The sequence below is a fragment of the Spea bombifrons genome, chromosome 13 (assembly GCF_027358695.1).
Source record: "Spea bombifrons isolate aSpeBom1 chromosome 13, aSpeBom1.2.pri, whole genome shotgun sequence".
NCBI classification, from domain to species: Eukaryota; Metazoa; Chordata; class Amphibia; order Anura; family Pelobatidae; genus Spea; species Spea bombifrons.
In genome coordinates this window covers 25521812-25549628 of record NC_071099.1, presented here as the reverse complement: position 1 = coordinate 25549628, position 27817 = coordinate 25521812, and the positions used below count along the sequence as shown (strand labels likewise).

At 41.2% G+C, this 27817-nt stretch overlaps 2 protein-coding genes and 1 long non-coding RNA gene across 3 annotated transcripts; all 3 read left to right on the top strand.

Annotated features, from left to right (window-relative positions):
• The first annotated feature begins 272 nt into the window (after positions 1 to 272).
• On the top strand, positions 273 to 9930 carry NPLOC4 (NPL4 homolog, ubiquitin recognition factor). The gene is made up of 17 exons (XM_053453692.1): positions 273 to 398; positions 1326 to 1406; positions 2262 to 2374; positions 2959 to 3141; positions 4076 to 4124; positions 4236 to 4330; positions 4831 to 4954; positions 5389 to 5568; positions 6015 to 6101; positions 6333 to 6404; positions 6487 to 6613; positions 7025 to 7185; positions 7489 to 7560; positions 7923 to 8018; positions 8300 to 8416; positions 9014 to 9116; positions 9356 to 9930. Exons 1-17 carry the CDS (start codon positions 384 to 386, stop codon positions 9511 to 9513), a joined length of 1833 nt encoding a protein of 610 aa, XP_053309667.1. The 5' UTR covers positions 273 to 383; the 3' UTR covers positions 9514 to 9930.
• Positions 9931 to 18777: 8847 nt separating this feature from the next.
• On the top strand, positions 18778 to 19527 carry LOC128471590 (uncharacterized). The gene is made up of 2 exons (XR_008346114.1): positions 18778 to 18896; positions 19233 to 19527. It is a non-coding gene; the product is annotated as an uncharacterized LOC128471590 (long non-coding RNA).
• A 259-nt stretch (positions 19528 to 19786) lies between these two features.
• On the top strand, positions 19787 to 26815 carry FAAP100 (FA core complex associated protein 100). The gene is made up of 10 exons (XM_053452810.1): positions 19787 to 19843; positions 21236 to 21424; positions 21948 to 22066; positions 22319 to 23220; positions 23544 to 23697; positions 24121 to 24866; positions 24955 to 25079; positions 25202 to 25312; positions 25619 to 25705; positions 26349 to 26815. Exons 2-10 carry the CDS (start codon positions 21272 to 21274, stop codon positions 26478 to 26480), a joined length of 2529 nt encoding a protein of 842 aa, XP_053308785.1. The 5' UTR covers positions 19787 to 19843; positions 21236 to 21271; the 3' UTR covers positions 26481 to 26815.
• Positions 26816 to 27817: the final 1002 nt, after the last annotated feature.

Sequence of the window (27817 nt, the reverse complement as noted above, 5' to 3'; positions counted from 1 at the left end):
ACTGAATGCAGGGCTCCAGCATAAATTTTTCATAAATGACTCATCTGTTCATAAAAAAACATAAAGTTACACATTACATGTTTGCATATGTGTTTACTATAGGCAGGTATGTGCACATTGACAGTTAAGGAAACGTATACGTTATTTCTGGTCTATATTGTAACATATTTTATATATTATTCTCATGGGGGAGGACTTTTACTGGCGCACTCAGTATCAGGGCGGAACGATGTGTCCCGGAACCTTCGCCCCGCGCCGTTTGCAGAGGAATAGCTTGTAGTTACACTAGTACACCCGAACCGGCAGGTTGCAAACGTCATTGGCCGGGGATCCCGGGAGTTACCGGCGGACAGCTACCAGAACTAAGCCGGGAAGAGAGGGAAATGGCAGAAAGTATTGTGAGTACCGGGGAAGAGCTTAGTCTGGAGAGCGGGCAGCAGTATCACCCCAGAGCAGTGACAGAGGCCCAGGAAGCCCCCACTCCCTGACACATAATAATGGCACAGTGTATATGATGTGTCATAGTGCTGCATACACATTCTATACGTCATGATGTGTATAATACACGACTAGGTAGGAGCATCCATGCTGTGTTTGTGTTACTTTGGTGCTGGCTTGGAGGATTTAATGATTTCTTATCTCAAAGTAATTTAGTAAAAATAGAATAAATTAGAAGAAAAGAAGAATTAGGCAGCTACCTCATGCCAAATAATAACAAAAAAAATATTCAATTAAATATGGAAGCTGATTGGAGTAAATGGCTCACAGCTTCTAAATACTATACACATTTATGATCTGCCTATATTATATACTGTATAGATAGATAGATGGATATTATTATTATCTTTTATTTATATAGAGCCAACAGTTTACACAGCGCTTAATACAATAGATATATTCAAGGGGTATGACAAGATAAGAATTGACAGACTAAGACAAATCGATACATTAGGTAGAGAGAGCCCGACCCGCAAGCTTACAATCTTATCTTTATATATCATATATATATTTATATATATGTTCATATATTTTTATTAAATGCTAACCGATGTACTTAGTGCTTTACAGTTTACCGTATAATTAAAGGGAAGGTACAATAAGTGCTGTCGTATAATTTTTATTGTATGTATTAGAAAATGAGAGCCCTGGCCCATAGAGCTTGCAATCTAAGTAGTAGTAGGGAATAGGCAGAGATACATATATATGAAATTATAATACACACATGAACTGAAAACATACATTTCTTAGACATATATGTTGAAATAACCATAAAATATGAATTTATCATTAAGTGCTTTATCCATTATTATTTTTTTTTTATATAGATAATTCGTATTCAGTCTCCAGACGGAGTTAAGAGGATTACTGCAAGTAAACGAGAATCGGCAGCAGCTTTCCTTAAAAAGGTATTCTTTCCGTAACCACTCCTATTATGTTTTTATAGCGCCCGTGACAAGTGTTTCTGGCATTAGATACAGTCGCTGGGTGAGCTTTGGCAAACCTTTCATACCGCTACAATTATAGCTATTTATTTCTGTGGCCGCGTCCTGATGGCCTCTAAAAAGTTATAAATAATGACACTGTGATCTGACAGCAACACCGTGATATGATTTAAATGATAATGATAATATATTTATATAATATAAACATTGCTTGTCGTTATTCTATCTGAAATATAACAATATGGATTTACATGGTCGAAAAAGAACAGATTGGGAGAAACAGAAGTAAGATAGTAGATAATGTATTTCCATGTTTTATGTCCCATAAAAGAGGAACTTTTATTGTGATGACATCACAACAGCCGTGTTATACTGAGCTGGGTGTCTGCAAGGCGGTTTGTAATCCGACAAGGCTGACAAATCCAAGAGATGGGTTGGGATCAGTTTCTCCTGTGAGCTTCCTGAGTTTTGCAAATTTTGGCCACGGGCATTTTATTATATTATCTGTTTAATGGCCACCAAATAAATCCTGCAGTTGTTTATCGAGTAGAAGAATAGCCTTTGCCGTAAGAATATTGATCCATGAAGTATGCTGTAATACCGACGTCTCTCTGATGTAAACCGACCCACACCCTGCATCCATGCGTTGGTTTCAGTTACAAGCTCTTGTTACATTTCAATACAGACACTTCATTTATTCTTAGCTAATTGTCCTGTAGCTGTACTGCTGATAGCAGGGAAGGGGACTGTCATACATTTGTTTGTGTTGAGTGTGTTAAAAGATTTTGTACAAAGCATTTGCATTTTGTGTTTCTCCAGGTAGCAAAAGAGTTTGGGTTTAGGAATAATGGGTTCTCGGTGTATCTGAACAGAAACCGGACAGGAGAAATATCTGCGTCTCAAAACAAGTCGCTTAATTTACTGAAAATCAAGTGAGTTTTAATTTATGTGAATAGGACAAAATATGAAAAAAAATGCATGTGACAATCCTGTTTTGTTAATTGTGTGACCTATTGTCTGGGGTACCCCCAGCTTGTGTATTGTATCTCTTTAAGTGTTAAGGGCCGAGGAGTATGTTGGTCCCATATTGTCACCAAAAGGTTCACCTCACCGCCCTATGTCTGATGTGTTCTGATTTCTACATGTTTAGACTTGAAAGACAGCAGAGTCTGAGATGGAGCCTTTTGGTGGCTCTGCGTTCCTGCTGGCGCTATTGTTCATGGCACTTGTGACGCAACTCTGATCTAAGCACGCAACTTCTTCATTGTTGGATTAGTGGTTGGATTCACGTCTCCAGTAAAGCACAGTGTCCATACATGCCCAACCTTTACACATCTCTTGTGGGCACATCTACATGTCCATCATTTTTGCGTACATATAATATTCTGTGTGCATGAATATATTTCGGAACTACACTGTAACACAACTCGCAATGATGTGTGCATGATGGGAAACAGTGTTTCTTTTTAAATATTTGATCTCTTCTTGATTTCTGCGTATTCTTTTTTCCATGCAGACATGGGGACATGCTGTTCCTGTTCCCTTCAGCCTCCGCCGGACCCTCCAATGAGGTCATGGATATGTCCGCACAAACGCAGAGCGCTCGGCCTTCAAGTGCTCCCCAGGTGGTCGAAGATGAAATTGACCAATATCTCAACAAACAGGACGGAAAGATCTATAGGAACAGAGATCCACAGCTGTATGTACAGACCTAGTTGAGCTGATATGCTGTCTAAACTGGGACTGGCCAATATATAGATCGTTCAACTCGCATAACCTTCGGCAACTTTTTTTTTTACTAGTTTTGACTGATTTTCTTTTATGGGAGATATTGCAATGCATGACATTTTTTATTACTGTTTGACGTTATTTACTTTTGGTTTGAGTACAGGACAAACAAGCAATCCGTATGTTTTAAAAAGTACTTTAAATTGTAATATAGGCTTCGACAAAGAGCTCCAGAAAAATGTAGGTTTTTGTTTTGTTGGACTTTATCGTCTAACCGTCCCCCCAAGAAGAATCAAGGCCTGACAAATACTGGGTAGTTTCTCCTTGTACGCTTTTGCTGCCCATGCCCCCAGCTGTTTAATGAGAAGCAGAGTTCTAGTTCTAGCATTAAAGCCGCAAGCAGTAAACAGGACTATGGCTACAGTACTGAACACAATAAATGTATTTTAGGTTTACGAGTCAGTAAAAGAACATTTTTTTTTCATCTGGCGATCTTTCTAAGTGCTATAAAGGTAGAAGAACACTTTTGTAGCTGCCTGCTGCGGTTGGACAGCTCACCAAAGCTTTGTATACGTTTCCAGCTGTGGGATCATTCCCGCACACACGGAGCCTCTTGTAATTATTCAATCGCTTTTTATAAATACGTCCAAAGGTGCAAAATGGAGGTGACTCCATAGCAATGCTCCGTTGGTTGCCATGTTTATTACTTCACATTTCAGACATTTGGCTGTATTATTGTTGTGTCTATATTTAAAATGTTTGTGGGCTAACTGTGCTCATGCATATATGATCCATGAGAGAAAACACTTCCAACTGTTTCTATTTTATCATAACTTTAATTTAAGGAATGGTTCCTGGATTTGGAATTTATTTTTCTGCTTTCACGTTCTCGTTACCACTTGCAGGTGTCGACATGGACCGCTAGGAAAATGTGTGCACTGCGTCCCCCTAGAGGTAAGCGTCACCTTCCTCTCTTAAGCAACGCAAGGACGGGGTGGCTGGTTCCTCTGTGTTGTGTTGTGTTTGTGTATTAATACGTTATCCCGCTATGGTTTTGCCTTGCAGCCTTTCGATGAGGATTATCTGAACCATCTAGAGCCCCCCGTCAAACACATGTCCTTCCATGCCTACATCAGGAAACTGACAGGCGGTGCAGACAAGTAAGCAGTAAAACCATTTTAATATGCAGTATCAGAGTGATTCATGATATCCCTGTGTTGTTATTAGGCGATTGTACTTTCATTCTTCACACCGGGGCCATCCTTTATCACAAAGGGGTGGCTGCCCAGGCACAGGATGGTCTTTCATTCCCACGTGTGCCTTTGTGCGAATGCCACCAGAAAAGCCTTGGAGATGTGGGTTTTCAGCTTTTTCTCACTAGGACTGGTGTGGTTACAGATACACTACGGACAGCCTTGTGCTTGTGAATACTATGTAAAGGAAACCATGATTATAACTTGGTCTCGTTTTATCATAAACCCTTTTTTGTCAACAACTTATCTTATCTTAGTTCCTTTATCATAAAGCTTCAGCTAACTGACAGTTGCATGAGGGATGTCGCAATCCATATCGTCAATGAAAAATATGTTCTAATGGGCAGATGGCGCATATCGGTAGTTTTGCCGACAAGGTCCCAAAAGTAACAACTATCTTCTTTCAGAGGGAAATTTGTGGCCTTGGAGAATATCAGCTGTAAAATCAAATCTGGGTGTGAAGGGCATCCTCCGTGGCCGGAAGGGATCTGTACCAAATGCCAGCCTAGTGCCATCACTCTCAACAGACAGGTGAGTGGCGGGGTGTAGAGCTCTTCCACAGCAAGGGACATTTCCATGTTGAGGCTAGTTAGTGTTCTCTTTTGGTACCTTGAGATAAGAAAAGTTCATTAAGCTGTTTGGATCAAGAATAGGAAGGTTAGGTAGAAGGGTTGAACTTGATGGACTTTTTTCAGCCTTATTTACTATGTAACTATATGTAACTTACTATGTAAGCGTTGGCTGTTTCATGAGGTGTTTGTTACATATTATTTACATGTTTGTTATTCTGTCTTGTTACATATTGGCAATTGTATTTGGTATATTAAATTTCCCTTCTCTGCGTTTCCGCGTGTTCTGGTTATCTTATTTGCCTCTAGGAGTATAGGTTAGCTGTATGTTAGGAGATATGCAGATTGCATTACCTTCACAGTAGTAAATTAATGCGAATCTCTCTATAACATTAGAAATACAGGCACGTGGATAACATTATGTTTGAGAACCACACCATTGCCGACCGCTTCTTAGATTACTGGCGCAAGACTGGGAACCAGCATATTGGCTATCTGTATGGACGATACACTGAGCACAAGGACATTCCCCTCGGCCTTCGGGCAGAAGTTGCTGCCATTTATGAGCCTCCACAGGTAAGACCCTAAAAGACAAACTACGTTCCATGCTTAGTCCCCAGAGTTAAAGGGGCAGTATCTGGAAACACAACATTTTGTATACTATTCCTGTTTTCAGAATCCATATGATTATTACTTCCTATTAACTTGTTAAGTTGTTGGTTATTGTTGATTGCTTTGGCCAGTCTTTGTAAAGAGTGTAACTGAGAACTTCAGGAGGTGATTAAATTTGAGTTATCGCTACATTAGCCGCAAATCTGAATTTTCCCAAGGTGAGTTAGTCCCTTATTTTAAACCAAATATCCCCATAACAATAACAACTATTGCAAAACCAAAAGCACACATTATTGGTAGTTGTAATACATACGTTTGTTGACATTTATGAAGATGAGTGTTTCCCTTACACATGTTTACATAACGTTGCATCTCTAGATATCTGTATGTTCTTGAATTGTTTCTTGCAGATTGGAACCGAGAACAGCCTGGAGCTGCTTGAGGATCCTAAAGCTAAGGTGGTGGATGAGATAGCGGCTAAACTCGGGCTTACAAAGGCAAGTAGCAGTCACTGCTTAATGATGAAGGCTTGTGTACGACCCACATAGGGTATAATGAACTCCCCAAGCAGAAAGTTTGAAAATGTTATTTAAATTTTATTTATCGCAGTGTCCCTGCCATACAACTCAGCGAACGACTAATCCTAATGTTTGACGTCATTTTACACTGTGTTATATTGGAGTATGGCTCTGGTAGTTATTGAGCATTATTTGTATTCCTCTGTAAAGGTTGGCTGGATTTTTACAGACCTGATGTCAGAAGACACAAGGAAAGGTACTGTCCGGTACAGTAGAAACAAGGTATGTTTGAGCACCTAGTCATTCAGCCCATCCTTGTACATGATCTGTTGAGTTGCATTACTTCAGCAAAGTCTCTTTCAAGGACACGTATTACCTGAGCGCAGAGGAGTGCATCACGGCCGGCTACTTCCAAAACAAACACCCAAACCTGTGTCGCTTATCACCAGAGGGGCACTTTGGTTCCAAATTTGTGACCGTGGTAGCCACAGGTAGGCACGGCTTCTCTACCAAGTCTTGTGGTGTCTTAAGGTGATGAACTAAAAACCAAAGCTTGTAGTTCTCTTTAAAGATAAGAGAACAAAACAACAAAATGTGATCTTAAAGGATCTTTATCAAAACTTTACAGCAAAGTGTTTTCCACTAGAATTGTAAGCTTCCAAGCAGGGTCCTCTTTACCTAATGCATCAGTTATTGTGTCGGTTCTACTTTTACCAGGCCTTTTGAATGTATGGACTATTAGAAGCACCGTGGAAGTTGTCGGTGCTATATAAATAAGAGATCAGAAGAAGGACTGGCTTTATAACCGTTACCTGTAAAGTGCAGTTTTAACACAAAGTAATTGTTAATGGAACCGTCCTGCTTGAGTCAAGAATAACTCACATTTTTTCTTTCCGTTTCAGGAGGACCGGATAACCAGGTGCACTTTGAGGGTTACCAGGTGTCCAACCAGTGCATGGCGCTGGTGCGGGATGAATGCTTGCTGCCCTGCAGAGACGCTCCAGAGCTGGGATATGCCAAGGAGTCCAGCAGTGAGCAGTATGTGCCTGATGTCTTCTACAAGGTACGGTCATTCGATGGGGTTGGGCTATCTGTCCTACAATACATTTTAATCACATTTTTAAAAAGACAGATCATTGTGGTTTGAAAGGTAACCAGATGCAAAACAAACTAGCTGCGTTACCGCAAACTGTTTGACTGTAATCGATATAACATGAATCGTTATGATGTCCGTATCATGGAGCCTTTGAAGGATTTGGCCGTGTTAAGTTTTTTTTTTTATGTCCCCAGCACAACGTATGTCTTTTTTATTTTAAGTTTGTTGTATGCCGAACTGCTGCTGATCATACCATTTGATTTGTTACAGGATATAGACAAATTTGGCAATGAAATCACCCAGCTTGCTCGGCCACTACCCGTTGAGTATTTGATTATTGATGTGAGTATGCGCACAATGCCCCGTGAAAGCTGCTTGATGTAAGAAAGAGAAATGGGTCATACTGAATAGGGGCTGTAAATGAATTGTGTTGGCCACTGGGCAATCAGTTGACACATTGTACTGGAGGCTTTGTGTTTTACCGACGGGGTAAGGTCATGTAAAATATTGTGGGAATGAGTCAAGGGGTTAAGCTATTGTTCTTTTTTCCGGTAAAAGCCACACTGCACATGATGAGATTTGAACAGGTGATTGGCAAGAAAGATATATTTGGGGAACTTCAAAGTCTGAAATAAAACTTACAGGAAAATCGTGTCTTAAGTACCTGTTGAAAAAATAGAAAGGCTTTCCTTTATACCTTCTAGATTACAACAACATTCCCCAAGGATCCGGTGTACACCTTTTCCACTTCTTCCAACCTGTTCCCCATCGAAAACAGAGATGCTCTGGGTGAGACTCAGGTAATATCAGTGTTCCTGTATTATTTAGCTTATGTAGCCTATCCAAGTAGCCGGCTGGTTCCCTTGTATTAAGTAATTTTGTGGCGTTCGTCACCCCCAGCCTGTGCTGTGGCAACAGTCTTCCAATCTATCGGCACTCCGTCTCATGACACCAGGCTAGAACTAGGCAGTCCTTTTAATATGAATGCATCTGATTTCTGGCATGATTAAATAACAGGGCACCTGATTTGTTTCACCCCAGTGTGGATTATTTTATTTACCATTTTTTTCTTTCTTTACAGGACTTCCACAGTTTGGCCAATTACCTTTCCCAAAACCCATCTTCAGTTTTCCTTGAGATCATCTCTGACTTCCACCTGCTCCTCTTTTTGGTAACCAACGAGGTGATGCCCCTACAGGTTAGTAGCCAGGCACCAGCTTGTTCTTGCACACAGCTCCTCTGTGAGGGTTAAATGCCAGCCGTTGCGTAGAATTCTTTTTCAGCGGTGTTGATTGTTAAGCCAGCGGGGTAGTATGCTGCATTTGGTAGTAAGCAACTTTACTGAGAAAATAAAGTATTAAAGAGCAGTCCCGGAAATTCCCAGCCCTTCCGTGCTGCACTGGCCCCTGGAGCAATGATCAGGGGGAGTTGTGTATCCCAAGCCAGAGAATGTCCTTGCAGTGTTTGCCAATGCTGGCTCAACAGGCAGGGATACTGGCAGGAGACCAGTCCCTATCGTATTAGCTGCCCATTGGCAGGATCCTAGCAGTTTGTAGTCAGAGTATGCGCGAAGCAGCTGGGATGACCTTGTCAGTCTGGTAATCAGGACCAATAAGAAGATTTGCACAGCCTCATGTCTCGCTAATGGTGGCTCGGAGAGTTAGATTGCACAGGTAGCAGCATGTTAAGTACGTAGTTCCATAAGAAAAAACTGTCTCTTTATTACTTTAAAAAACATAATATTCACAATTTCTAATCTCATGGGTTCCAACTTTCTGACTCATTCTCTCTGCAGGACAGTATCGGCTTGTTACTGGACGCAGTGAGAACCCGGGATGAAGAGCTGGCTCAGACGTGGAAGAAGTCAGAGCAGTGGGCGACCATTGAGCAGCTGTGCAGTGAGTGCACTCTGGATTTGTTTGCGTATATTGTTTGTTTTATGGGTCTGGTAAATAAATTTTTTTTTACGGAATATATTTTACCAGTTAGATTTAGATGATGCTGTGTCGCGCACCATGTCTGCTGTGAGCTGAAGCATTATCAAATAATTAAGTTTGAGCGTTGTAACAATATAGATTTGTGTCTGGACCCTTTGAGGACACCTTTGTCCTTATGCTTTTTTTTTCTCATTCACCAGGTACTGTTGGTGCAGCACCGGCTGACCTGCATCCATATGGAGCGATTGGGGGACCCACGCATGCAGCTTCATCGGCCATGTGGTCCTGTCTGCACTGCACCTTCATGAACCAGGCGGGTACAGACCAGTGTGAGATGTGCCGGCTTCCCCGGACCTAAGACTAGGTTGATCGGGGGCAGGCCTCAAAGATCTCCGTCGGAAAGCTGCCCCTTGCAGAAAGTGTCCAGCAAGTCCCCCGTCCCCTATCATGTTGCTTTTAGGGCTGAGTGAGGTGCCCTAGGTGCCGATTCCGTGGGTATGAACTTTGCCAAGCAAGTCAAGGGTAGTGTCCAACGCATCAAAGCTTTATTCGCCCACAGACAGGGATACGCTGCAGCTGGCCCTCTCATGTTTTGGGGTGCTAGCTTAACCCTTTGCACTTGTATTACTTCACAGCACTGTCTGCGTTTTGCAGTGACAAAAAAAAAATTATAGCTGGAACATACCCCTCGATTCTAATGAGTCTAGCTTTGTGTTTTATTATCCATGCAAAATCACATCTCCCCAAGAGCAATAAATGTTTCCACTTCCAGAAAGGTGCGGAACACACTGTTCTGGAACTTTGAGGTTTAAGAACCGCTCGCATCAATACTTTATTAACTCTTTCAATGTTCAAGCCTCTTATTTCCATGACCATGACACTCTGGCTCTCAAAAAGGGTTAACAGGGGAGCAGCCATATGAAACACCTTAAACTCTGGAGTGTATTCACCAACCCAGCTCCCTGGCATTTCTGTGCATTCTAATGATCCATCTGCAGAGAGCTTCCCCTGCAAAAAGGGCCGAGTTTGCCCTGCAGTGTGCATAGTTAATTTCTTGAAAGTCATCTCCGTGATGTTCCCGCAGGAGAAACTTATTGAGGCTGGCCTGTGACAATGTATTGTGAATCCAAATTTTGAGCTTTTTTCAGTTTTCCTGAAAATTCAGGTTAGTGAATTTGACAAAAAAAAAAGTGCAAAAAATTAACTTATTTAGTTCCAGAATTCAGTATTCTTTTGAGCATTTGGTGTAGTGAAAAATGCCTTTCTTAGGGATGCTACGGTAGAGAGATACCATAGTGATCAGGGATCAAATATAACATTCGGTGAGAGCTATTAAAGTATTTGGCAAGCGTCATTTGCCATTGAGAGCTCTACCATTTGACAATACTATATTTAAGAACAAAACTCGATGGAATAAATGCGGTATTTTATTTACAAAGTTTAAAAACACAAAATCCTAAGCCAACATGCAGTGTATCTGGAATTTATTTCACAGTAAGGCCCCATCCCCGTGGATTTTTCATTTATTAATAGATATATTTTCCGTTATTATGCCACAAATGTCAACTTCATATGGCCATAGACTTTTAATGTATATACTTTCACATCTTATAGTTGCACAGTTGAGAAATGTGTACATTTTCTCACCCCTATGGAGCAAGGTAAACGTTCCTCAAATGTTGTAACTTTCACTGGGCACGTGGGTTTGAAAATATGTTGGAAGTACAACTAAAATTGGCAAATTAGTTTTAGGCATTTTGCTGGGACCCCTCAGGATTAAAACATCTCTTGGGTCTTGCATTGAAGAGCCATCGGCAATCACAGAAATCCATATCCTATCCTTCTGGGAGTTCTAGTCCTACCAACAGTAGGGCATCTACCCCTAGTGAACACTATATATATAATATATATATATTATATATATATATATATATATATATATATAGAGCAAAACTGCAGATATGCAGAGGAAAAAAAAAAAATATATATATATATATATATATATATATATATATATATATATATATATATATATATATATATATATATATATATATATACACTTCTCTGCATATCTGCAGTTTTGCTCTATTAAAATATAACCCCCATCAATGTAAACCAGTTTTTATTTGGCTCGGGGTTTTAGAGATGTCACGAAAGAACAAAATAGTACAGAATCCCCGTCTGACTCTAGAACAATTGCATCCCTTTGTTGGTCTAACAGGACATCAGAGATGAGCTGCTGATATCTAGGTTCCTTATAAATTAAATATTTAAAAATTAAGGTCTGGTCACCCTTGGTTGTAGATAAAGGTCCACTGACAAGGCAGAAATCAGTTGAGTTTCTTTACCCAAGCAACATATTTTTTTTTTTTTTTGTAAAGGGATTATCGACCAAAGTCTAGAGTGCCTTATTGCCTTGTAATAATACCAGATATCCCCCCCCAGCGTGCACTAGAGCGCTACCTATATAAATGTTTCCCAGTATTTTTGCCCCGCTTCCAGGTAATCGGATGTCCTAGGGTGTTGACGCACTACCCACAGAAGGCTGGGGGGCTGTAGTTACCAGCCCGGGGTTAATATTGGCGACCACAAATCTCACCCAACCACCGTCTGCATTATTTTGCTGCCAATCGTTTGGCCCTGTGACGGTTCTCGTTTTAGCGTTTTAATTAGCGGATCCACGAGATGCGACAGTAAAAGTAATTATTATCGGTTTGCCAGACTGCTTGAGGCTTGGGTCCATGGCAAATTAGCGTCTTGGACGTTCTACAAACGTAACCTTTCTCCCGCAAAGCAATGTTGTGATGGGACTGAATTGTTCACCCGCAGGGTTTGGAGTGTAGCTTTGAATTTTTTTCTTTTTCTTAATAGGGGTTAAATAGGAGTGTGGGGCATAAGGGTCAGAGATGGTTTATTCTGCCTCTGGTGTGTAATAAAAGATCTTAAAAATGGAAGTCTGTTATATTGTGTTATTTGTACCAGTCACCCAAACTCACCTGCTCCAATGTAAGCGGGTACCGGAAACGTCGCAGTGATCTTCTCGTCTGTTTTTCAGGGGTTCGTAGAAACATAGACGTTAACCGGTAAAACTATTTGTATTTAGTTCTAGTCAATTACAGAAAAAGAATGTATAATAGGTTAAATCATACATGGTGGCATTAATTGATATTGGGCAGTGATCTACGGCCAACAGACCCATTGATTTTCAGTTTTGGGATCATTCTTTAATTGCTTAATGTGTTTGCAAGCTCTTTTCAGACACAGAAGTGTTAATGCAGACAGTCATGCTTGCATTTGTACATAAAATTCATGGGTTTTCTACCATGTCGTGAAATAATGGGTTCCAGACCACCTGGAGGGAAAAAAAAAAGTCCATAAGGGTTTCATTACAATCCTATCCTGGTCCTCACGGTTGTAAATTTCCCTTTTATCTTGAAGTTCCTGGGTGTGATTTACGAAAATAGATTTTAGGAGTCTGGATATGATGTGAACATAAACACTTCTAAGCGTCTACTCATGGAACTCGTAGCTCAATCTGTTTTGTATAAGAGTCACTTTCTAGAAGGTATCATCATCTGAGTGATCTGTCCAAAAAAACTCACCTTTCCAACTTTTATCATTACAAGTGGAAGCGGCACTATGGCTCCAGTAAAGGATATATAGGTAAGCTCTTGTGCCCCGTGCCGTATAGGAGACAAGACACCAGCTTATTAGCACCTAGCGGCAAACACAAAGGAGCCCAGCACTTCATTATTATTTCTGTACTTGCTTTCTCATTTTAAATGTTGAAGCTCCCCTTCAACTGGTCCAATCCTGACTCTAGGAGTTTGGAGGAATGTTTAAGATCCTTAGTTCGTAAAACCATATTTCAAGATCATAGCCAACTCACATCAAGGCTGTGAAAAGCATAGTTTCTTGTTTACAGAAGTTGAGCCAAGTCGATTCCTGGGGTAGCTCAGCTGACCCAGAACTCTAAAATAATGGGGCTGCCAATCTAGAACAACGGCTTGAATGATGGGGAACGTCTGACTTGCATGACTAACTCAACTGGCGAACTTGGCATTAGCTGTCAATGGCAACTCAACGGCAGTGAACTTGGCTATTTGCTGTTCAAGTAGGCTCAGTCGAGTGGTTTCAAATTAGTTGACCCTTAGTGAAGATACCTACTGTTTTGCCCAATCAATGAGGATACGGAATGGCAGCACAACACACAGCAATTTGATCAAGCAAAACGTTAATATAGAACTCTTACTACAGAAGATAGTGTCAAGTGTCAATACGGTAATACATCACCAAGCCAAGTAGTTATCACTCCTCTAGCTGATTAACTCGCAACTCAGCAGGGACTGGGGAACCCCTCAGAACAGTCTTTTCGAAGAGCCACTTGTCTTGGACGCAAGGATGTCTGGATCCGTCCTGGGCTGCCCGTGCTAACACCACAGGTGAGGTTCCAAAGATTGTGGTCGCGGCCTTAGCTTTTATAGCCATCGTGGGGACTTTTCCAGAATCTTCCATTGGCGAGTCTCTTTACGTCATGGTGTTATCTCTAGGTGGCTTCTGTTCTGTGACGCAGGCTGGCCCTCCGTCTTATGATGTTGGCCGGGCACCTTAAACAGAGGTCCTTCGCCATTTTGTTCTTATATGCCTGGGCGTTTCGTAATCTGTCTAGCACAGTGGTCTACACGTGTTGACGCCTGATGCCTAAGTCACAAGACATATGACTATACTAAACTGATTAACCCTATTGTGACCGGGCCCAGGAGTCGTATTAAAATGCACTACACCTACCTATCTCACTTTTCTTGAAGGGCCCTCTCCTTTTCTATGGGTTCCTGATTTTTGGCGTGGAAATGTGGATTCTGAAGGATTAGTCTTTAAGCAACTCTATAGGTGACAAAATAGAACCTTGTGTTGTGTCAGACTGTCCTGCTTACTCCAGCATAAAATGCTCATCTTCTGAGAAGAGTACAATCTATATCCCACAACCTACATCATGGAACGAAGCCATCTCGCTTTCTCCAGACCATTGACTTTGGCACACGACCTTCGCTACAATCAAATCATCTTCGTCCAAGGAGTCCCTCACCTTCAGTCTCATTCATGACCTGGGCCCCTTATCCCATTAGGGAGAGTCCTCCACCTATAGGTGCCTGCGATATTAGCCCCTCATTGCTTATAGATAAACCTAGAACAAGCCAACACAATAAGTTTAACCCATTATTCAACTCTTTCGCCTTCGAAAAAAGAGCCCCGGAGGATGGAGAAATCATCACTGGGTAGGCTGTTTGCTTTATTTAAATCATAATTGTGGTGTTTAAGATAAATGAGATGCATAAGTTAAAACTTCTTAGGAAACCTGTTTCTATTTTACGTCTGGCAGCTGGTAGACACATGGCCCAACAGGGGACTAGTCACCAGCTAACTTATGGTCCATATGGTTAACACATTGATGGCAGGAGCGCACAATTAAATTATATATTAACCGCCAAGGCATCGTAGTGCTGCACGTTACCTTTTATTTCATTATTGTAAAATAATTCCCAACAGAATTTAATGACAGATAAGAGCAATTAGGCTCATCTAGTCTGCCCACGGCCCTACCTGCTTCAAATGACTTGGTCCTTGGTCTGGTCTGCTGTTCAGGATAGTCTTTTTACGATGCAGGCTTAAATTCCCACACTGCCGAAAGCCCGTTCCATTTATCCACCACTTTCTCAGCAACTAAATTCTTTCTAACATTACGTATAAATCTTTGACCCTTGCACCCTGAAATAATGCGACGGTTTTTCTAAACAGGTGCCTTGTACGTATTGTCCTTCCAAAGTATAAAAGGTCCCAACATCCCGGCCAGAATACCGATCGCTTGTCTTCTTAAATATATGTCCATAACCTACGGGCATCCCATTGAGATCATACAAGGGGCAGGATCCCAAAGAGAGAAGGGTGGAGAGAAGCAGAGTGAGAAGACGGTCTTAATTGACCAGAGTGGATCGGTGAAGGTGACAGGCAGGAGGCAGCAAGGCTTCATCAGGTAAAGAGTCCAATCTGTTAAATATTTAAAGCTCTTAGCTGTTTCTTTTCATCCTCACCCCTCTTCTCCCTGGGAAGGAATTCAAGGAAACCGAGGAAATAATGGCAAAATATCACAGTTTCGTTTCCAGTGGAGATGACAGTTGTGCAATAAGTAAACACATAGAGAAGAATTCCGATTGACTGTTTAAAGGGCAAGTTCCCCAGGATTATACTGAAAGGGGGCTTTTAACAAAACAGCTTATTCTGTTTTAATCCAAGAGGAGGGGAGAGGTAGGTGTCCTGATGTCTGTGTATTAGGAGGGGAGGAGAGGTGGATGTTCTGATGTCTGTGTATTAGGAGGAGGGGAGAGGTAGGTGTTCTGATGTCTGTGTATTAGGAGGAGAGGAGAGGTGGGTGTCCTGATGTCTGTGTATTAGGAGGAGGGGAGAGGTAGGTGTTCTGATGTCTGTGTATTAGGAGGAGGGGAGAGGTAGGTGTTCTGATGTCTGTGTATTAGGAGGAGAGGTGGATGTTCTGATGTCTGTGTATTAGGAGGAGGGGAGAGGTAGGTGTTCTGATGTCTGTGTATTAGGAGGAGAGGAGAGGTGGGTGTCCTGATGTCTGTGTATTAGGAGGAGGGGAGAGGTAGGTGTTCTGATGTCTGTGTATTAGGAGGAGGGGAGAGGTAGGTGTTCTGATGTCTGTGTATTAGGAGGAGAGGTGGATGTTCTGATGTCTGTGTATTAGGAGGAGGGGAGAGGTAGGTGTTCTGATGTCTGTGTATTAGGAGGAGAGGAGAGGTGGGTGTCCTGATGTCTGTGTATTAGGAGGAGGGGAGATGTAGGTGTCCTGATGTCTGTGTATTAGGAGGAGGGGAGAGGTGGGTGTTCTGATGTCTGTGTATTAGGAGGAGGGGAGATGTAGGTGTCCTGATGTCTGTGTATTAGGAGGAGGGGAGAGGTAGGTGTCCTGATGTCTGTGTATTAGGATGAAGAGAGACGTAGCTGTCCTGATGTCTGTGTATTAGGAGAAGGGGAAGTGTAGGTGTCTTGATGAAGCGGGGTAGGTGTCCAGATGTTGTGTACTCATAGGGGTAAGACCTATTTATTGTGACGTCTGTGTATTTGGAGAGAAGAGACTTGCACGCCTCTGGTATCTGTGCATGAGAAGGGGCTGAGTAGTAAGTAGCCCTGGTACTTTGCGTGTCTGGATGGAACGTTGAATGAAGTCATAAACTCTGTACATGCTTCGAATGTTCCACGCACAGATGTGCCTCCCTTCATATTGCCTCATGGAAACATAAAAACAGATGAAAACATGAGATGTTAAACACTAAGAGAACCATTTGCCAAGAGGAAGTTCACTTATTATATTGGACTTTTTATCCCATCACATCTGTTTTGTGGGCTTCCCACGGTCATCCTCCCAATTCCCCTATACACTCATCCTCTTCATAGCCTTTTTAAGGACTTTTAATGTAAAAAGGTAGCATTTTAAATCGCAAGAGAATTGTACCAAGAGAAGCATACTGAAAACAGAGAACCAGAATAGTATGTTCTGTTTCATTCGCCTTTCAAAAATGACTAAGCTACTCTTGGCTTCACACAAGAAGCAACCAGGTCTTCAGGTTTTGCCTCCCAACTCAATGAGCCTGTAAATGTCAGCCTCTTTTGCCACAAACATTTCAGGTTCCATTATGGAGAAGACTTTCCTGTGTCTGCTGCTGACCTTTGCTTTGGGCTTCCCTTCAAAACAGAGACGAGAGCCGGCGGAATGGGACTATCGGTCGGAGGGTAAGGAGTGGTTGTGAAGGAGAAGATTCATCTGTTGGCCATTGGAGAACTGGCTAGAAAATTAAAGTATTAACCTAAATGTAGTGTTTGGCCATAGTACTCAAGACTATAGTAATCTGAAGCCCAGTACTTTATGATCTCTGATCATATTTGGCTCCTCTAAGAGCACCATTGTCCATGAAAGTTACACCCTTCATCTGACTCTATTGGAATGTATAGTTATACTAAACTCTTAGCACCTCGGGGCAAAATAACAGATTCTCGTGGTCAGAAAAATCTAGACCTGACAATTATATCCCCTTAAAAAATAAACATAACTTTCCCATCAAGCATCGCAAAGGGTCTTATGGCCAACTAAGGTTCTCTCATAGGTTCTTCCACGTGATATTTCAGGATCAGTTTAGTCTTTATGATGTCGTGAGAGTTGGTGATCAAAATTGTACACAAGAGAAATTGTACAAGTGTCACACTGGGCACAGGCCATCTTCTTGAATGTTCTTGTTTTACCTTCACTTGACATCCTCTAAGATATGAGATATCTGTCTCGATTGCTTGACATGTCCTCTCTTCTGTAGCTGAGAAAGTAAACATGCGTGGTTGTGCCAACCTGACCACTGTTCTGGACAACTGGAAATTTGCCATCATGACTCAATTCAGGAATTTGCTCCTTTACGATCATCACACTGTGCTTCCTGAGTACGGAAGGTGAGTGCGGCTCCCATAAAAACTTCAACTCACTTTACTGATTTTAGGTGTTTTAAAGATGCTTTATTTAATAGAATTCCTAGCTAGAACAGTAACATTTTGTAATACTGTGAGGGAATTGAAACATACATGGGATAGACATATGTTTCCTAAATCTAAGACGAGACGATATGAATGATGCTTAATAATTTTATCAATGAATAGCATGGCTGGCTCGCCAAATTTAGAGAAGTCTTTTTTTACTCCTATACCCAATAATTATATGCTAACGTCCTTCAATATCTCATATGTGTAAACCCAGACCTAGAGATGCAGAACGTGTATAAATCCAGAGAATAAATGAAGTATTCCTTCTTGGTAAGAAGTTTCCGCTGTCTGGTACAGTTGCAGTGGACAAACCAGTTTAGCTATGGACTGTCCTCTATGGTCAGTGGCAATTTACTCATTCTCTTCTTTAGGATTAAGTCTCTTTCTGAAGCCTTGGAGGACTTGTATAAGGAGTTCAATGCTCTGAAAGAACGTCTCGGGGAGCTGATCAGCAAATTTGATAGTGTTGAAGCCTTTATGGAAGACCTGAATACTCGACAAGTTGCACCACCGAAACCACCTGCACCACCGAAACCACCTGCACCACCACAAGAGTCCTCAAAAGTCCCAACACTTATTCTAAAGCCTGGGATCCTAGGAAGTGCAACGAATAGAGGTCAGACAAGAAAGGTTAAGAGGACCAGGGTAGCAGCCAACCCTTAGTAGAAAAGGAGGAATCCTTTATACTGTATCGAAAGCAATCCACCTCTCAGTAGCATTTTCCGAACTATGCCTTAATAGTAAAGCTTTTCTCATGGACTCAGTAGCTATTTCAGTTTGATTTTGACCAGTAAGCATTGGCAAGATAATGAAATATATTGTTAATATGACAAAGAGCAGCTTAAAATGCACAAAAGTATTGGGATATTACACCAACAAGGACATTTATGACGTTCTAAATATGACCTCAACCCCATCGAACACCCTTTGTGAAGAACTGGAACAAAGAATGTGAGCTGAGCGTCTCGTCCATCATCAGTGTCTGACCTCACAAATGCTCTACTGGATGAATGGGCAAAACACAGCCTTCCAAGAAGAGTGGAAGCCGTTATAGCTGTAAATGGGGGACCAACTACATTTTAATGTCTATGTATTCAGAATGTGATATCATAAAGGTCCCTGTTGGTGTAATGGTCAGATGTCCCAAAACTTTTGTCCATATAGTGTAGCCACATAACAGTGTAGTAACTTAACACAGTGTATACAACGACCAACATGATATTCATCGTGACTCAACAATATAGTTTCAAAACCTCATTTTCACTGGATCTGTGTGTTTTCTAAGCCTTGCTTAGCAACCAGAAACAATATTGGTTTATGATTTAAGCTGATTTAACACTTTAATGGAAAAAGAAGTGGCTGCATCACAAAAACATTCCCACAATTGACATGTTTCCCATGATTTTATATTTCTGTGTTCTCACCTTCTAATTTCTTTTGGGTTAAGGTCGTTGATATAAATAAAGCAATTCTGAGCAAACAAATGTATCATTTTGCTCTTTTTAACTATAGTCCATACTGCTTACATAGATCTGATGTATAAGCTCTGCTATAAGTTTTATATTACCATTTGTGCAACGCTGTGGAGTATGAAGGTGCTTTATAAATCTAATAATAACTAATAATAAGCAATGTTTTATATAAGCTCATATTATTGTAGTATTCTTTCTGATTACACTGTTCATACATAACACAAGCCATATCTGACAATAGTGACTATGATCATGTGTTCACTGCATTTTACATGCCAAATAAAAGTATATTTGTGCAATTCATTCTTTTTTTTTGTTATTAACACCTTAATACAGTGTAAATATATAATTAGGCTCAGATCCAGCTTGATCCTCCCATCACTTTCACAATTATTGAGGACAATTAACAGAAGAACCACAACACACGGACGTCAGATCACTACTTACTTTAGTGACATGTGCCAACCATAAGCTCCCAACTTCCGGGTTGAGCAGCTCTGAGAAGCCAATGAACGGCGAGAATCGTGTGCGCTACACGATTGGGCCGCGTAGCTCACGTGGTCCTTGGCTTCTGCTGGTGCTTAGCGGCGCGAGGAATTAGCAGAAGCTGCCATGGTAACGGGGCCTGGGAGAGCGGGAAAGGGGCATTTTACACCGAACGTTTCCTTAAAGGGTTAATAGTATTGGCTAATTCCCTTGTTATAAAGGCGCTGGCATGTGCAGTGGCGGAGTACAGTGGCGGTTCGCTACTGAATAAAGTGTGTGTTACGCTGACAGCGGTAGAAGTAACAGCATGCGAGGGCAACCTGTGGTACCTCTAGTAACTGTGGACTACAACCGCCATGACGCTTAGCACTTTGGTATGGAAGTCCACAGCATAACTGCACAGTGGAAATACTAGATAAAACATACTTTTACAATAGTATATGCACTGCAAAGGTTAAATGACCAAAGGGGGGCACTTCTGCATTAAGGGGTGTGGATGGGGCTTTACTATACTTGGGAAGTCTCAGGGTTTTTGCCCCAATCTCAGGTGAAGGGGCAGATACTCAGAATCACGCAAGCACCGTCCTATTCTACACCGTCACATCCACCGGGGCTTCTATGCCGGTGCTCCGTTACAGAAGCCCCGGCAGCAGAGGTTGTCTACGCACACCGCGCAGACCTTCCCCGGCTGCAAGAGAGGAGGATACAGGTCCCCTGCAGGGGCATCCTCATGTCTGGCAGCCCGGGGAAGTCTGTGCTATACGCTGCCGGGGCTTCTATGGTGGAGCACTGGAAGCTCATGTAACGCCGGCGCTCCTTCATAGAAGCCCAGCGGAAGTGCCGGCCGCAGCGAGGTTGTCTTCATCACACAGACGTCCATGGCTGCCGGAGAGGGGCATCTAGGTCCCCTGCAGCGCTGCGGGCGATCTGGATTCTCACCCTGCTGTTTGCCCGCAGCAGGGCTAAATTAAAAAGATAAACACCCGCCCGGAATTGCCATGAGGCCCAGTTGCTCATAGGCCACGGACCGGTGGTTGGGGACCCCTGTGTTAGGAGATTAGGACCCTTCACCCTCGGTGCTTAATCTAGCAGACATTACTAATATACAGTATGTACGGCTGTGCATTGTTTTCTGAAATTAAATAGTGCCCAAATATAGTTTCTATATAATTCTATATAATTGCCTATCTTTTTCTGTGGACACTTCTGAGAACTGTCCATATACAGGGTAATTGCACAGATTTATCAGCATAATTTACTAAAACTACAACTCCATGACTCAGCTAGCATTTATTTTTGTCAGACCTGAGATACTTATAAATCATAGGATACACAGAGGAGACCCGTTAGGTGACCCTTTGGGTCCATCTAGTCTGCCTATTTTTCCTGCTGCCTATTTTCATGCTGTGACTACCTTAATCAGTCCCTGATTCAGGAGCCATATGCCTATCGGTGATTATTGGTGGATTGAAGGTTGTTGAATGCTGTTCGTGACAGAGTTCCACTTCTTTTTTTTCGCAGAGATTCATACAGAATTGACACCTGGCAGCCTTTGCCATGTCTTCGGTCCAGTACCTTGCTGGGTTCCACTGTCCAGCTGCAGATCTGTCCACGAGTAAAGCACAGGTGATCTCTGGGAGACAAACCTTCTACGTGACCACTGGCTCCAAGTTTGTCTACAGATATGATACAAAGAAGAAACTTACAGTGGTGAGACATGTTCATTCTCTTACTACTCTTATATCACATAACACTTTCCACCCATAGGTACCCATATTGTCCAAGTAATAACCTCTCTCCATTTGAGACTGAAACTCAATTTGTGGTTCTATCTCCTGCCTACTTGATTGAATTGGTAAACGCCAAAACCACAAGAAGTACATGGAGAAGGAAAATTCAAGCGAAGAAGAACGGTTTCAGGTCAACCTCAGTGAAATTTCTAACCGTAAAGGTTTTATAACCATAAATTCCCACCAGATAAATTTAAAGAAGCCAACCTGGTCTAAACATCTTCAGCGTAGCCCTGAACTGTTCCAATATATCCAACCTAATTTTTCTGAGTTTAAATACCATCTATAAAATAATTTGAATAGTTCTTTAGTAATATACTTGTAATGAAAACACTATACATTCTTAAATATCCAGTAATTACTTTATAACATTCCAAAATTGTAATTTGTAAATTGTAATTAATATTATTAGGATGATACATATTATTTATTTCTATTTTCAGGCTGCTTTTTTGTTTCCTGCCAAAGTCTGTCAAATTGAATTGGTCTCATCTACACAACAGCTCTATGTCCTGTGTGCCAAAAATGGAATATATCTGCTGGAACTGGATAAACAAGGAAGGTGAGGATCCCATGTTTTTTTGTATTAAGGTTTAAATGACATTAGTTAAACTCTCAAACACCCCATTCGTCCTAGTTTACCCTTTTTAAGTGGCTCTGCCACCTAAAACAATTTTATAATAATCAACATACATTAAGAGAATGGTCTATTATGATAATGAATATGAAGGATAAGATGTGTTATTAAAAAAAATATTAAACTGGTAAATTGCTAAAATTGTATTAAGTAACATCAATCTTGTTTTGCACTAAGGTGTTTGAAGGAACCAGGCTCTTCTTCAAGTGCAGGAAGGATGAATGTCGTCTCTGTTGGACCAGAATCTTGCTGTTTGTACGACCCCTCTGTTTGCTCCATTGCTGTGGCCCATGATGTTTTAGTTACTGTATCTAAGTATCCAGACAAATGGGGTATCAAACTGAGGCCCATGAATGGCAAGCCCCCTTCAATGGCTCCACTGCGAGAAATCGAATTATCATTCAGACCTTCACCGGGAGACATTAAGGGAATGGAACATGCTTTTTTACAGCCAGTGCTATGTTGTGTTTGTCTATGGAAAGAGAAGGAACCGAGTTGTGATCCGTGTCACCTAGCATTAGAAGCTTCCCTATTCACCAGCTTGTTTGGCGTTGACTGCACGCTGCTCAGTTGCCCTATTATTTTCTGTGGTTTTCCCGATGGCCAAGTTGCATGCTTTCCTTTAAATGCTGCTGGATTTTCCAGACCTGTAAACCAGGAACAACCTCTAGTACCCGTAAAAGTCCTGTATCATCTCGAGCAGCCTGTAGTTTTCATTGGAGCAACAAAAGCAGAATTTCAATCCAGCAATACTGCTCATTCGGCTGAGAGTGCTGAACGTTTGGCCTCTGACTGCATACTGTTTATCGGACGAGGAGGACTCTTAGTGACCATAACGCATTTGGCCAATACACAGGGTTCTGCCTACGAGTTCAGAGAATATCATCTGCAGGCCCCTGTGTCGTGTGCTGCTTCTGCCAGCTCCTGTATTTATTACAGCACCTGCACTGACCTCCTGTCTGTCGCTGTCCCTCCAGCACAGAAGGAAGTTGCCTCAAGGACTCCACAAAATCCCATACTGCCTTCTACAAGTCACAATATCACTCTGGTGGTGGCAGTATCACTGGTTTCCACACAAGGTGAGCCGTACATGTACTTTTGTGTTCCACAAACAAAGAGTGTATGTATTAATATGTCTGTATATTTTTTGTCTAACTTCCTATTCATTCTCTTTCGTTCTTTCTTCATTTCCAACTTCTCTTCCCTCTACTTGACCCTTTTCTTTTATATGTTTGTAAGACACTTGGTGATAATCTTAATTATGGCAGTCGGCATTGCCACCTACTGATGGACTAGACATTGGTGCTTACCCAGCACTGTGAAATAAATTATATATTATATATTGTATTTTATACTTTAAGTCTTCAAGTCATATACCATCAGTGTTTATGTTAAATTGCAGGTGATATCGAACTTCTGGCCCTTTCTAACAGAGGACGACTCATGCTTTGTAAACTGTGTCAGAGAGAAAAAGGGGCACAAGTTGGAGTTTTGTGTACCAATATGGGCAAAAGGATCAAAACTTTGTTGTCTGGGATTGGCACAATATCAGACAGGTGAGCAAGGCATTGGTGCTGTGATAGATTGAAAGCTCACAAGAGCAGGATCCTCTTCTGTATCCAAAATTAACAATCAGAATATAAGACAAATTTGTGTTCATGGTATTGTTAAATTAGTATTTTACCTTCACCGTAACACACAAGACAAATATTTTAGGCACCGTAACTTGTTTAGAATCTTATTGTGGTAATGTTTCTACAATTATAACAGCATAACTCTACACTAACTTGCACACTCTACACTGCCTGTTCAAATGGTCACCATAAGAAAGAGATAATTTAGGTGGGTACTGTGATTTTTATTTTATTTTTCTCTATTATATTACATTATAATTTCATGATTCGCTTGCCCTAAAAAAAACAGATATAATATACATAAATATATATGATAAATATGTAAGTGTTGTTTTTCCTCCTCAGGGTTTCTAAGCTAAGGACCGTCCTTGATCAGAAGACCACCTCGCTATTGACTCTTAACCAAGTGATGACACTGAGCCGCGTGGTGTTGTCGAGTCACCTGGCAGAGCCACCTGTCCACTGTGAGATTAAGGTGTCGCAGACCAGCATCTTGCAACAGAAACGTTTTATGGCATCTTGTATCTTGAAAAACAACTCAGACTGTGTCCTGGACAGAGGATGGATACTGTGTGTTTACTTATGTTCCGAGGGCTCTGACTCTAGTATTTCATATTCCTTCCCTATCAGAAGACTTCCTCCAGGAGAGACAACAGAACTATGCTTCCCTCTACCCGCAGACAGCTGTGAAAAGCTTCGGTTCCCTATAAAAGTCTCATGCACATTGTTTTACAGTTTTAGGAATATTACAACAGGCCTCGGAAACTCTGATAACAACGCAGACCCATTTGTTCCCCACAAACAGGGAATTTGCTTACCTCTACAAGAACTTATTATTGACTTTCTGCACTGCGTTCAGGTAAACCCCAAGGCTGGCCTTCCTTTCACTCCGGCCGCTCCCCAGGTGTTATCGTGGGATCCCGTGGAGTCCTTTTTGCTCTCATCCCCAAGAGGTAAAGGTGGTATCAAGAAATGGAACCATCTACCGGAGGATATTTGCAGCCTGAGAGTTAATTATGCAGCACAATTAAAAGCCACAGTGCGAGTATCATCCCTTCTGATAAGCCAGGCCTTACAGAATGAAAAGTCAGGTAAATGTCTGTTCTTCTCAGATGAATCACGAACACTCAGAGCCAGCGATGGACTCCTTCATTTCTCATGTTTATATATTAGCTCCAGGAGTCTCTGTCTGCTGTGCTGTGCTCCGCTGGCTATTCCCGGAACGATGGACAGGTACAGAGAATCAGGAGGAAGTGCACGGTGTTACCCCAGACGGAAGAGCTCTTGGTTTACGTGTTAGAAAGGTAATTTAATATAATTAAGATCTTTGTTTATGCATGAACATCCCACCAATGTATGCAACGCAATGCACGCAACAGGCTCACAAACTGCGTAGGAATTCATGGGCCTTTTTTCTCTTTTTCAGGTGTCTGTGGGAGATCTTCCAGAAACCATTCCTGCCATTGATATTGAAATCACAAGCCCTCACCTGGATGCCTTAGCTTGTTTGCACATGGCAGTGATCAGACGCCTGAAGGTACAGGCTGTGGAATAAATAGGAGCTTTTCAATTTCTTCCATGTTGCCTGCCAATAACTGTTCGGTTATGTAAAAATATTTTTACTGTCACCATTTATGTGACATCATAATTGGCTTCAGATTAATCATCCTGCAGTTAAAATCTGGGTGATTTATTGTTCTTGCTTGTTTGTGCTCAACTACAGCATCTTTTTTTTAAACAATATATTGTTATATATATATATATATATATATATATATATATATACACACAAACTACTGTTCAAAAGTTTGGTCTTTTCTTGAATGTTCTCCTTTTTCTCCAGACTCTTGTCCTGCAACATAAAAGGAATGATGGCAACGTCCCTGAACTGAAACTCAGAAACATCCAAGAGCAATTTATTGCCCGAAAGGTAAGTGCCAGGACAGTTCTGTTGTTCCAGTAACATTTACTTTTCTCTTGCTGTAGTGCATCGTATAAGTCTCAGGGTGAGTTACACTTTTTCTGCACGACATAGTGAAGTTAATAGTAACATTTGGGTGCCACAATCTGCTTACACTATATATTTATTTGATAGACATTGTAACATTCTAATTTCATAGGTATTCATATATACAAAAAAACATGAACCCAATAACTTTAAATGCAATGGCATAACAGACAAAAAAATATGTCTGCAGTATTCAAAAGTATAATATTTCATATTAAAAGTTTGTGCATACATTAGTACTTATAATAGGACAAACTAGCAAATATTAGTAGTTTACCCAAATTCAATGTTTAAAAAATGTCTTGGGCCAACAGTAACTAAAAGAAAGCAGATAAACTATATTTTACTTTATTTGTGGATGTCTCTCTTTCTCTAGATACATGTTATCACATCCTTATTATTCTTCCACTTCTTTTTTTAAATGTAGTTGGTTGAAAAGCCACTGGTTCTGTACAGGGGGAGTTTGCAGTTCCTTGGTAAAAGGAATGACTCGTATGACTAGTGACGTTTAAACGGACCGTAAGTTGCATGGGGTCAGTGACACATCTTAATTATTTCTCTCTAGTCATTGTTAAAAGAGGTACAAGCATTGCGGGACAGACTCTGTGTGCAGAAGGAACTTAACTTAGACACGATTCTGCACAGACTTCTGGACACCTACAGAGCATTGCGTCATCCGGGGCTCCCTTTCATCTAACTCAAGCTTGAGTGATGCTGTCTGCTCCTCGGAGGAGACGAACACTTTTCTTTCTGGAGATATATCAGGACCAAAAGCTTGGATGAGGCTAGACATCAAAAATGCATGCAGAAGCTAAAGTGAGCCTGCCCCCTCGTGGTAGAAACAGGTAATGAGAACATGGAAAATTGCCTACACATTTTGCTACATTTTATTTAGTAAATCATCAGGAAAAAAACAGTTTGGATTTGTCAGGTGCATATTTAGATGATAAGTTGCCCTTGAGAACACTTTATTTTTGTTTTTAATTTTTTTTTTGTCTCAATAAACCTGACCCCGCTACTGTCTTGACTGGTTCATTTAAAAGATTGTATACCCCAAACCCTAAATTATCCTTTCACATTGAAAGGTGAGGTGTGTTGGGTACTACAGCACGATACCCTGTACTGCCCATGGGAATGCACGGCCCCCGTAGAGAGCAACAGCAGAAAGGTTACCTGTGCTATCAAACAAAGGCATTGTAGATGGAGTATATCTCATGTAAATACAAAATGCAACACTCATAGCTACAGAAGAACAAGCTTGAGGTGTTATACAATGCGCATGGAAGACACTTATCAGACATCACATAACTTTATATTCCATCAATATCACCCACAAGCAAAACATAGAAATCTGGTTTTGGTGTGTTGTGTAGACTTTGCAAGTAGACTTTGTGTGAAAGTCTACTTTGACAATATCCATTATGGAATACAAAGTTACTGTGTGCTCCAATTAACAGGAATACCCGATGGTCGTAGCAAATCTGATAATCCTGATAATGTAAACCTCTAGGACAAAAGACATCTTGGGTGTAGCTCCACTGACAGTGAATGTCACAAGTGCTGTTTTCCATGTGCAATCCAGAGCTCGTTGATTATAGAATTTTACGGTGGCGAGGCAATGCCCCGATCCATAATGCACCATTTACCCCAAAGAGATCTGCGTCCACAGATGACTTCTCCTGGTTGGAGATTGTTTCGCTTAGTGTTTTTTCTTTGCACACTTCCCATATTACACAGTTATGTTTTCGAAAGAAATCTCTTTCAAAGCACCTTTTTACGTCTCACTTATTTTAAAATGCAATATTTTTTTTTGCAAACTTGGCTAATAGAATGTCTCTTTAATTTCAAATAAAACAATGTAATTTCAAGTAATAAGAATCTGTACTGACACCTTACTTATATGTGTAACAATAACCATCAAGATAAGAACGTCAAACCCGTAGTTGTGGATGAATTGTCTTCTTTGGTTTTAAAAATGACACGTTTTAGAGCGTATTCTGCTGCTTACACGACACCTCAGCTATAAAAAGCGAT

Bases quoted from the DNA above. Each gene is read 5' to 3' on its own strand.
- FAAP100 (XM_053452810.1), top strand. From the start codon at position 21,272: ATGTCTTCGGTCCAGTACCTTGCTGGGTTCCACTGTCCAGCTGCAGAT. The intron at 21,425-21,947 runs GTGAGACATGTT...TTCTATTTTCAG, and splicing joins CAAAGAAGAAACTTACAGTG to GCTGCTTTTTTGTTTCCTGC. The intron at 25,313-25,618 runs GTACAGGCTGTG...CTTTTTCTCCAG, and splicing joins CAGTGATCAGACGCCTGAAG to ACTCTTGTCCTGCAACATAA.
- NPLOC4 (XM_053453692.1), top strand. The intron at 6,614-7,024 runs GTAGGCACGGCT...TTTCCGTTTCAG, and splicing joins TGTGACCGTGGTAGCCACAG to GAGGACCGGATAACCAGGTG. The intron at 8,417-9,013 runs GTTAGTAGCCAG...TTCTCTCTGCAG, and splicing joins ACGAGGTGATGCCCCTACAG to GACAGTATCGGCTTGTTACT.